This window comes from Carassius gibelio, chromosome B20 (genome assembly GCF_023724105.1).
Source record: "Carassius gibelio isolate Cgi1373 ecotype wild population from Czech Republic chromosome B20, carGib1.2-hapl.c, whole genome shotgun sequence".
Taxonomy (NCBI): Eukaryota; Metazoa; Chordata; class Actinopteri; order Cypriniformes; family Cyprinidae; genus Carassius; species Carassius gibelio.
Window position 1 is genome coordinate 4,833,907 of NC_068415.1, and position 12,647 is coordinate 4,846,553.

Here is a 12,647-nt window from a genome sequence, read left to right on the forward strand (position 1 = left end):
ACATAAAAACATTTCACAAAAAATAAATATATATTAATATATAATAAATAATAATATATAAATAACTTATTATTGGGTGATTCAAGACACAGATTAATTTTGAAGGGTACAAAACCATCTTGGCCAACAAAATACAAGAAAATGCCACCAGATTCAAAGCGCTTCATATTGGAACAGGTCAATGACCCACAACACCCTGCCAGTTCAGTTAATCATGGCAAAGAAATGGAAAGTCTTAGATTACCTAAATCAGTCTCCAGATTTAAATCAGATTGAGCATGAATATCACCAGCTGAAGAGGAGAGCAAAGGCAGAAACTCCCCAAAACAAGCAACAGTTGGTATTATACTCACTTCAAATAGAGGGATGTACTCGAAAAGTGCTGTCCTTTTTATTTGGTAAAACATGTATGTGTTGAAACAGCTAATAATAAAATGTGACATTCTGTAGTTTTATATATATACACACAAACACACACACACATATACAGGTCCTTCTCAAACAATTAGCATATTGTGAAAAAGTTCATTATTTTCCATAATGTAATGATAAAAATTAAACTTTCATATATTTTAGATTCATTGCACACCAACTGAAATATTTCTGGTCTTTTATTTTTTTTTAATACTGATGATTTTGGCATACAGCTCATGAAAACCCCAAATTCCTATCTCAAAAAATTAGCGTATCATGAAAAGGTTCTCTAAACGAGCTATTAACCTAATCATCTGAATCAACTAATTAACTCTAAACACCTGCAAAAGATTCCTGAGGCTTTTAAAAACTCCCAACCTGGTTCATTACTCAAAACCGCAATCATGGGTAAGACTGCCGACCTGACTGCTGTCCAGAAGGCCATCATTGACACCCTCAAGCGAGAGGGTAAGACACAGATAGAAATTTCTGAACGAATAGGCTGTTCCCAGAGTGCTGTATCAAGGCACCTCAGTGGGATGTCTGTGGGAAGGAAAAAGTGTGGCAAAAAACGCTGCACAATGAGAAGAGGTGAGGAAGATTGTGGAGAAGGACCGATTCCAGACCTTGGGGGACCTGCGGAAGCAGTCTGGAGTAGAAACATCCAGAGCCACCGTGCACAGGCGTGTGCAGGAAATGGGCTACAGAGAAGCAGCACTGGACTGTTGCTCAGTGGTCCAAAGTACTTTTTTCGGATGAAAGCAAATCTTGCATGTCATTCAGAAATCAAGGTGCCAGAGTCTGGAGGAAGACTGGGGAGAAGGAAATGCCAAAATGCCTGAAGTCCAGTGTCAAGTACCCACAGTCAGTGATGGTTTGGGGTGCCATGTCAGCTGCTGGTGTTGGTCCACTGTGTTTTATCAAGGGCAGGGTCAATGCAGCTAGCTATCAGGAGATTTTGGAGCACTTCATGCTTCCATCTGCTGAAAAGCTTTATGGAGATGAAGATTTAGTTTTTCAGCACGACCTGGCACCTGCTCACAGTGCCAAAACCACTGGTAAATGGTTTACTGACCATGGTATTACTGTGCTCAATTGGCCTGCCAACTTTCCTGACCTGAACCCCATAGAGAATCTGTGGGATATTGTGAAGAGAAAGTTGACAGACGCAAGACCCAACACTCTGGATGAGCTTAAGGCCGCTATCGAAGCATCCTGGGCCTCCATATCACCTCAGCAGTGCCACAGGATGATTGCCTCCATGCCACGCCGCATTGAAGCAGTCATTTCTGCAAAAGGATTCCCGACCAAGTATTGAGTGCATAACTGAACATTTATTTGAAGGTTGACTTTTTTTGTATTAAAAACACTTTTCTTTTATTGGTCGGATGAAATATGCTAATTTTTTGAGATAGGAATTTTGGGTTTTCATGAGCTGTATGCCAAAATCATCAGTATTAAAACAATAAAACACCTGAAATATTTCAGTTGGTGTGCAATGAATCTAAAATATATGAAAGTTAAATTTTTATCATTACATTATGGAAAATAATGAACTTTTTCACAATATGCTAATTTTTTGAGAAGGACCTGTACAATATATATTTAAATATACTAATTTCTATAATATTTTATGTATATTTTCTAAAACTGTCCTTTCTGTATTGTGAGGAATATAAATTACATAATTTACATAAATATATCCCTTTACTCACATCACAGGAATTAAAATTTAAGAGAAATCCTCCTTTATGATAAGATATTTTGCATTTTAACATTATATCCAAGATAATTTCGCAACACAATAAGAATCCGGATCCATGCTCTCGATTCATAATATGAAGGCTTTATGAACGTCACCATACAACAAACTCAAAAAGCTTCAAGAGATCAGGGCCAAAATGTGTCGTACTCTGTATTCACAGACACACCGTCCTCCTTGATTGCTTCTCATATTTATGAACTTTTTAATTGCCTTCTCAAATTTACTGATTCAGGTAACGATCCTGCCCGCAAGCTGTCATATAATGACAATCATTTGATTTGTTTGGTTTGGGGGTTGCTAATAAACCATAGGTGCCTCTAATTAGATGGTAATATTGAATGGAGTACAGACCCTAAAGGCATTAATCATACAGCTGCTGACTTGCAGTAACAGTAACAGCCCACCTCCTCAATGTCCACGGGTTTGCTGAAGATCTGGAAGCGCTTGTCGGTGGCGAGCCGCTTTGTGACGTCCCTGAGAAAGAGGCGGAGCTCGCGCAAGGTGTTCTCCTCCTGCTCCTCCAGTCGCCGCTGCTCCTCTGGCGAGAGCTGCCGAGGACCGGGATCTTCAGCAAGGGTCAGCACCTCCAGAGCGCTCGCTGAAAACACAAAAACGGGCACAAACCCTAAGAACAGTACTTCACTACAATCATGAGGTATTAGATCGTTCTGTTTTCATTCTTGTTCGGTACTTCTGAAGGAGTAAGAAAAGAATCACTTAGAACCAAAATTATCTTTGTATTGCCTTTTGAATGGTTTTCAATGTTCATGCATTTCCTCTGGACAGAGGGATAAAATTAATCAATGCATGTTTTCTATACTAAACAGACACAAGGTAGAATTTATTGCATCTGCAGTTAACTCTAGATTTTTTGCAAAAGACACACAATAATAAAAGATCGGTATTTAACTAAATATATTTTTTCCCATAATATTTGTATTTTATTTTCATTTTTTAAACACTTTGAAATACAGCCTTTTACAACCACAAACAAATGACTTCCATACAACCATAACATTGCTGCTTTTACTCTAGAAAGACCAAATAAAATGTTTAAAAAACTCAACGCTTAATGAGAATGCTTCTCCTGTTTTTGCACATGGTAATCTATTCAAAACTGAATTTTAAAATCATAATGTATACAAAATTAAACAAATATATGTTGAAGACATTATTAATTCTACAAGGTCTGCACTGTCCTCAAAGATTAGTCATCCACTGTTAAATCCAAATTCTTTAATGTAAGTAATGAAAGGACTCCATATGTTTTCAAATACATGCTGTTTAGCCTTTAATATTTAAGTTATATTCTAATGGAAGGCTAGATTTAACTAAATATATTTAAATTCATAAATACAAAATCACAGACTTCTTAAAAACGTTTTTAAATGGAACAAATCAAATTAAGAATTTAAAATCTATTTGATGAAAAAAACACTAAAACTATTTTTAATCTTAAAGGATTAGTTCAGCCAAAAATAACAATTAAATCATAATTACTCCTCATTAAGTAATCCTACGTGTTTATGACTTTCTTTTTTCAGACAAATTCAGTTGGAGTTATTTAAAAAAAATTGTCTGATCTTTCAAGCCGTCTGATGCAACTTCCCTTGTGTTGCACTCCATCGGTTAATGAGAAGTTTAATAGAAAGTTAAACCAATAAATCGATGTGTTTTTGTAAAAAAAATATCCATATTCAAAATGCAATAATCTCTTTAATCTAATTTAGTCTAATAACATTATGCAAGATCCATAAACAAACTTTGTCTAGAAACTCAACTGTTTTTGATCTCCAAACCTAAATGTAATACCAGATGAAACGCTGAGCAAATGGTGCGAAACAGGGAAGAGTCAGATGACACTGAAACTGTGCCAGAGCAGCTAGAGGAATTACAAACACCCTGCGTTATGTGGATGAAGTCGAGAAACGCTTCCCACCACAGCGTGGGCTGCAGAGTATTATTGATTTCTGAAGAGCTCCAACAAACAACCTGACAGCTGCAGTAATTCAGGACTGAATCTATACAATGAACCAAATACACACTGCCAGAAATGACCAAACACACCATGCGCTAATGTGGCACTGCCTTGTAAGAAAATATCGCTAACAAAAGAAAAATCTTCTCGGTAAACAGGCCGAGAACCTTGTGCTAATCCAAAGATCTGGGCAGAATGCCTGAAAGTCGTTGAGCCACCAGCCTCAGCAATTTGCTTTGTGGCAGCAGCTAGCGAGCAGTCATGCTAACTGTGAGCATAATTATAGCTAATGGTTAAGGCCCGGTGTTTAATAGAGCCCCTTTCTCCCACCACAGATGCTACGCAGCCAAAGGAAGTAGGGTTTGTGTTTTATTCAGAGCTGCCCGTGGTCGGCCCACAGGAGGACCCCTGCTCTGCATCAATGGGTCGTGATGCTCCCATTTCCACTTGAAAGCCATTCTCTGCTATAATGGCTCCAGCTGTGAGGGAGCCGATGAGCATGGCAATCGGCCACAAGGAGAAGATATCCAGAAGAGAACATCAGGAACACCCGGGACGCCCAATTTATGCATAAGCTGGAGTAGCAATTCTGGAAGAGCAGCAGCGGTGACGGAAGTAATCGCAATTGAGAGAAGTTAATTCAATGACAGCAGCAGAAGTTATCAAAACCAAAAAATGAATTTACTCACAGTCATGTCATTCCAAAACTGTATGACTTTCTTTTGTGGAGCATTAAGGATGATATTTTGGATAGTGCATTCCTTTCCTTACAATGTAGTGATATTTTAGCATCATTTATGTTTATTATAATACTAACACTTTGTATTAGCTTTTAATTGTAAATTTTCAGTGTTCACTTTGTTCACATGGCACTTGAGGTTTAGGGATTTTGTGAAGTGATTTTTTCAGTTTTGGATGGATAGACAGACATACACAGTGTATATAGTAAATCTAGTACTTGAACTTATTTGAAATTGAAGCATAATTTTCATCTAATATTAATATTATATTTTAATGCATTGTGATTTTAATTCATTTTTTTTATAGTCTTAGTTTTTAGGATTATTTCAGGTCTACATCCCTTTCAATCCAATCAAAATTGTATTAGGACTGAGCTGAATCAAATTGACTGAGTTGTTTACAAAAAGGTTTTCATTCAAATTGAGCCATCAATAACTAATTATTTGGGTGCGTGTAAACTTAAAGCAAATAAACGTGGACATATGTTGTTTTGGACCCCATTGACTTTCATTCTTCAAAATATCTTCTTCTGTGTTACACAGAACTAAGAAAGTCATACATGTTTGGAACAACTTTAAGTGGAGTAACTAATTTTTCATTTTTGGGTGAACTATCCCTTTAAGAATCTGAACCAAACCAGAAGTGAGGGACAGTGTGAGGAATATTAAAGTCACAATGGTAATAAATTACATCAGCATCAACAATTACGTCTGACACCCTAGAAGACCGAAGGTAGAGACCTAAGGCACTTTAACATACACCTTTCACATGCTAATGGCCTCATTAGTGCCCAAGCTCAAAGTGCGTGTAGCCCCTATCATTCTTCTTTTTCTTGCTAAGAGTCTATGGCCGTCACTGCAATCGTCCTGTGAAGTTTCTTCTTGTAATTTTTCTATTACTTGGTTGCAAATTTCTGGTCTGGTCTCCATTAATTCCTATTATATACTGAGTCATATGGACTACAAGGTATTTTGAAACAATTTCTGAAACAAAAATAAAATATCACCATGCAATGAGGGTATCTGACCAGATTTATGATGAAGCTTAGATTTCAACACAACGTAACAAAGATTGTTCACAGTGCTTGGCCCAGATCATAGCTGCCCGCAGCTGCATTTACTCTAGTAGATTAAGAAAGTTGTTCAAGAAGTCTTACAAAGGTAAAAAAGTTTAAATAACAAAAAAGGGGATTTAACTACCTCCATTTAAGAACAGATAAATCTATACTTCTGCATTAAGCACAGTAAACACTTACCGGTTTTCCTCCTGCTGGGTGGTGCCTTGGCTGCCTGCTCAAGAATGAGGTCTGAAAAAAACTTCCTGCGTGCTTCTTCTCCCGGCATGCTTAAACAAACCACCTCTCCGTATGAACGGCTGAAGATGCATGTCAGCTGTAGAAAAAAAAAAAAAAAAAAGATAGCAAAATTTAGAAATTAAAAAAAAAATTGCAGTTTGTAATTTAGTCAGCAGACTGAAAAATAATAAAAAATAACCTTACATATGCTTTTTAACAACAAAAATTAGACACACATATACATGCATATATATATTTATATGACAATATGTGGAATCCGGGCTAAAGTCTTAAAATCTAGTAAAGAGATAAGTATCAAAGCTTGATTTCGACCATTATTTTCAATATGATTTCAATCTTTGACCTTACTCAGTTGATATTAAAGATTTCAAGGTTACATTTTTACAGAATGTTCTTTAGCTAATGAATGATGGTTTTATGTAAAACAGTAAATCACCTATATATATATGCTTTAAGTTGAGCATCAAAAACAGTGACTCATGAAGTCAACATATACAAACTGTGAGAACATCTGCCATGAAAATAACACTCCAAATCACCCATACTGCTCTTCAAAAGCTGCCAACCAGCAGGGATCAAATCCCTGGGACTCCACTAAAAAGCATCACACATCTAGCCAAAAAGTGAACCAGCCAACATACAAACTCATTTAAACTTGTGTTGAACCCTGTCGATTTGGTTTTCCCACAGCATTCTTTGTTCTTGTGCGTAACACTTTTTTTTCTGGTTTCTACCCCGAAAGCACATTGCATGACGGGCTTTGACTCTCGAAAATATTCTCCCGGCATGAAGCATTGTTCTGCTCAGCTTGAACTATGAAAAGAAAGTTTGCTGGTAAACATACAGTATTTATAGGGTAAAACCCAAAGCAGTTAGAAAATCAAACCAATGATGTGATGTGTTAAGACATCAGATATTTTTTTAAATGTTCAAATAAATAATTTAGTATAATCATTATCATATGTCATATTATACTAATTATATTATTTTATACATATATACACACACAGAGAGAGAGAGAAATACATTAACACGCTAAAACGGATTGAACAACATGTTTTATGCATAATTTCCCTTTGATTTTATCACCGTTTAATGATCAGAATAGGGTTACAGCTCTTCTTTTTAATAAGCCAGTGGTTTACTCAAATTTTAGGGGTAGGTTTACAAATTCGGCTATAGGAGCAAAAAACATGGTGTTTCAGCAACACATCCTACTTGACAAAATCATGGCTGCCGTCAGTCAGCCAATTAGAAGAGCAGGATAACAAAAGGCTTTAACGAAGAGTGATTTGACGGAAGATAATGAAAGGATGGAGAAGAAATGTGATGATGCACGCATCCTTCCTGACAGCCAAAGACTCGTGCATGAAGAGAAATCCTGAAAATAATGACCAGAGTCTGGTGCACATGGTCACAGGTGTCATTGAAGAGTGTTTTAATGAGCAGTCTCATATGGCTACATTCAACTCTAATTTCACATGGTAAAGTGTGCTGTGCCAGTCCAATTACTGAAGTCTGGGAGCGTTTTTTCTTTTACTGAATCAGCAGTTTAAACTTCACTGTAAGTTTCTTCAAGACTGCAGCAATCAGGACAAATTAAATCAGGTAAAGGCTAAAGACTCCTAAATATCAGAAAGCTCTCATATCTTAGCGCAAACTGAGCCACTTTAAGAAGTCTCCAGGGCTCCCCAAATATTACAAGGCGGCGACAGATTTAGGAGAGAATTTCTCCATAATGAGGACCCGCAGAGCACTTTAAGTTCAATTTCCAATCATGAGCAGGTATTGAAGATCCAAACAATCCCTCATCAACTGCATTATTTTATGTGTTGTTCCCCTCATGGCAGATTTGTTTCCACTCAGGTTGCTTTCAGACTTCTTTGGTCCAAACTCTTGAGGCGAGATGAAGGGAAGCAAAGCAAGTAGCCCACAAAAGAGCCAGGTAGTGATTTTATGATTTGTCTCCGAGCTGATGGAAGCCTTGGAGACTAATGCAGATTCTGAGAGGAAGAGAGCCGAGAGACTAAATAGGCCTTTCAACTCGCCCGAGAACAAGGCATCCAGAGGAAATATGGAAAACACATTTCTCGTCTCCTCCTGTCATTCTCTTATTGACGCATGTTTCATCTTCACTTCAAATGAACAACAAGCAGATAAGAAACTGATAAATAATACAGTTGGGATTTGCAAACCGGTGTGATATCTGAATTTAAAGTCAACATCAAAGGACATACGCAATGTGTTTTACTTTCATAATGCAACATTTTCAGGATGCTTTCAATTAAGAGGTAAAAATGAAGTTGTGCCATATAAATATGTTTTTAAAAAGTTATTTCAAACCATGGTGTCAACTTTGGACGATCCCCGGGGGGTAAAATGCCCCACTGATTGAAACTTAAAGGGATATTTAATTCAAAAATGAACATGCGGTCATTATTTACTCACCCTCATGTCACACAAAAACACGTGTGTCTGACTTTCTTCTGTGGAAAAGATTTTGAAAGTTTTTTTTTTTTTTGTCCATAAAATAAAAGTCAATGAGATGCAATGTAATTTGGAGGCCAACGTTCTCCAAAATATCTTATTTTGTGATGCGAGTTAAAAAGTTTGAAACAACGTTTTGGAGCAGAATTTAACTTTAAACACTTTGGGTTTTTTTTTTTTTTTTTTTGCAGTCTAATTTTCCAGTTAAAAAATGGTTGAAAGAAAATGTATTTTGTGGGGAAAAAACTGTGCTGGAGTAACAAGATGAAATAGAATTATACTGATGATATAATCGCTAACAATGAATCTAAGAATCTTTAAGTATTGCATGTCAAGTACATTTATCTTTTTAGATATTTTAACTGGATAATTAGCCAAAAAGTTTTGCATTTTTGTATTTTTATTATTATGCTGCATTGAAAAACAAGTTTACTAAAAGACTAGTAAAACGTTATGCAAGTAAAGCTGAAATATTAGAAAGTTAAAAAAAGGTCACTTTTAAAGCCAACTGTATTGAAAGACTTAGTCTTTCCACCATATATAGTTTTTGTTTTATTAAAATGTTCACTACCCATATTGACTAAGATTAAAACAATTACAAAATTGCACCGACAGATAAAAAGACATCAGGCTGTTCAACGCAGACCCTGAAGGTGTTCTAGTGAACTAACAAGTGCACACTGAGGTGTAACCTTTCTCTGCTGGAGCTCACTGCTAGCATCCCTCCTACATGCGCTGGCATGAGCCAAAACTCTTCCCGCACCCGAGCACAGGGCCACGTACCTTCTCCCTGTGATCTACACCACCTGCCCCCACTGCAGATGCTGTTTACAGACGGACATGGCATCTGGCTCTACAGCTTTCTCTTTAAGAAATGTGAGGGAACGGACGAGTCGAGAGATTTTTTGTGGTTATTTTGTTCCCCTTTCTTTTAATTTATCGGTGGCCTCACCCCTGACGTGCAGTGCTGCAGAGAGGACAGCTGTCTCGCTGAACATGCCAGAAGCCCAAGGCCAGTGCAAACTGTTCTCGAGCTTCTACTTTGCATATTTGGGATGCACTTAATGCGGATAAGCTCTGGGCTAATGGACTTTTTAAAATCTTGAACCAAAGTAGGTTCAATATCTTCTCACTTAAGGCCTACTTGAGGTGAATGGAACGGGAAATTGTTTCTTAGGTATGCTGGTTTTTTTAAATATTACAACCAATCTGTCAGCATGTTGATTTCGTACAGTTAATATAATTAATATGAGAAAAAGAAGGAGAGAGTGAGTCATTTTTTTGTTTTTCAAAAAGCATGTCAAAATGGAAAGCATGCCCAATCACAAATAAATCTTTGGATTGTTTCCAAGATTTCACCAAAACAACCTGGTCTAGATGAAAATAGTCACTAAATAAACTGCAGAGTTATGATCAGCTCATGCCTTTCACATAATTTTGACGCTTCATTTTTTTCAATAGCATAGGGCTGCACAATGCTTATAGCACAACTTTGGAAACACAACACGAGTCAACAATCTTCCCAAATTTGTAATGAGAAGCACTTGTGAACCAGCTGTTGTCAATAAAAGAGAAGCTTTAATGGCTTTCTGCCAAAAAAAATAAGGTTTAACATTTGAAACCAAAAGAAATTAAATATTAAATATTACTATTGAAGTTTTACTGTGTAATGTAAATTAATGTAATGTAAAATTGATTTTTAAGTTTACAGTGAAATATGAAAATTTCGATATTAATTATTTTGTTTAATATATATATATATATTTTTTTATTTAGTAATAATTAAATTAAATAACAATTTTGACCAGAAAACTCACAATTAAATTTTTCCTCAAATCATGGTGATATTTTGCCGAAATTAACAAAAAAACATTACTCATTTACAGAAAAAACGTATTTGTCTTGTCCAGAGTTAATATGGCTACAATAAACCTGCAACAACAATTTAGATTTAGTGCTGTCGATTCAATTTGGGGGGATATCAGTTATGATACGGTGATCACAGATAAAACCAACAGATTCCAGAAACCAGCATATTCATCCATTATGTACTTCTTCCTAAGGGTTAATTTAAAAGTTTATTCATCAGTTAAGGAAAGTACATTTCCAACTCAGTCTAAAGCATGACTACCGGGTGTTTCATATAACTACCTGCTGACATCAGTGAAGGCCAAATACATCCTGATCCTTCACAGCACTCCTTTCTGAATTCCACACACAAACTCTCCATCTCCAAATCTCACAGGCCCTGGATTCAAGTGTTCATGAGAGGGAGCGGCCGGAATGGTTTATTCTAAGGGAGAATCTGACCGTAGAAGCTCTAGTGGTGTTACTATGAAGCTCCAGTATTGATCGCAGCTTTAACACAGGACCCCCTGCCCGGATGAAGAGATGATTCTCACACCAAGGTAAGGGTGGTATGATTCAGAGCGAGGATGGTATGATTCCACTGAAGGGGCCTTGGGGTACATTTCAAAGTGGGAACGGGCTTTGTGGATTCAAACAGCCGATTCTCTGAGTTTGCCCACTTCACCATTCAAAGCCACTTCAGATCTTTCTGTGGTTGCCAAAACTCTGGGTTGAAGTCAACATAAAATGAAATTTTTAACCCATTTTACTTTTATACTACAACATATTTCTGATTCAGTCAAGGACAAAAATAACTAAATGAAATGTAGAGCTGGACTTGATAGTATCCATCAGAAATGGACTGAGTCATGAAAACTGGGTGTTCTGTACCACAATGGAGCCACAGCAAGATTGTGGAGGAATACTGCTCCGTTAAGACCTCAAAAGACACACTTTAAGGAAGCTTTTTAACCAGGATTTGCAAGAGATGCCTAAATAGATGCTTGAATATTGGTTAACACTAGACACTTTTGGTTAACATAAACCACCAGGCTGTGCAACCTAGATGAAGTATGCCAGAAGGAAAGTTCTTTCAGAGGTGAAACTATAGATGACGCGGTTTTAACAAATCTTGTCAACATAATGAACTACAAATAAATAGTGTGCATGATTACAGTTATGGCCAATAACTAATAAATGGCCAAAATTATAATATAAAACAACTAAAAATAAAACGTAAACTAATATAAGCCATTTTAAATATACATTTAGAATGCAGAGCATGAAAAATTTAAATTCATATTGAGTTTCGTTAATAACATTAAAGTGTTATTAAATAAAGGCTTTTTTTGTTTTGAAAGATTAACTATTGGAGCATAACATGATGGCAAAGGTTATATAAAAACTTTAAAATAAAGGAAAACATACACTTAAATATCCAATATTGGCCAGTGTATCCATAGTTGACTGATGCTGATTTAAAGCAAATAATAGTGATATAGATATAATAATATAATAATAGTGATATAAGATATTCATTCCTTTAAATATTTTTCCCTTTTCAGCAAAATCAACCAAATGACTATATTATTAAGCATAGTTAATATTTGAAGGGTTTGGTTTTTAAAACGCTGAGTTTCCGCACAATAATAGTATTGAATCTGGTCAGTATTGAAAAGTAAAATTTTTATTTTACGCAAAAAAAGGATACCCAACAAGTTATTAGGTCATGTTTTCTCCCTTTGAATCAATGTAACATGGCAAAGATGAATGCACTTTTAGAAATGGAATATTAGGGAAATGTCATTTTGGGATATCTGTGGTCTAACTTGTTATTGTTGTTCATGATCTTGTTAATGATGAAATTTTCTTTTAATGTTTAATTAATTTATAGCAAACAAGATGACCCGTTGAATTCATTTTGGGAGCGATGGCTGATGAATGTATTTTTAGGCCGGTGCCAAGAGGCTGTCCATATGGATCAACTTACTACGTTGTGTATTTTCAACAGTATCAATATGAAAAATTGCTTTCATATTGATTCAATTGATTTATTTCATTTAAAAAAATAAAAAAAAAACCTATCATGGATTTATTGC

The 12,647-nt window shown here is 36.0% G+C and overlaps 1 protein-coding gene across 2 annotated transcripts in view; it reads right to left on the minus strand.

Annotated features, from left to right (window-relative positions):
* Positions 1-12,647, minus strand: part of atad2b (ATPase family AAA domain containing 2B) — an 82,114-nt gene that overhangs the window by 44,875 nt on the left and 24,592 nt on the right. For both annotated transcript variants that reach the window (XM_052587111.1, XM_052587110.1), the window contains exons 20-21: positions 6,154-6,289; positions 2,584-2,777 (exon numbers count right to left, since the gene is read on the minus strand). In XM_052587111.1, coding sequence (XP_052443071.1) covers positions 2,584-2,777; positions 6,154-6,289 — 330 coding nt within the window. The remainder of the gene's footprint in view (positions 1-2,583; positions 2,778-6,153; positions 6,290-12,647) is intronic.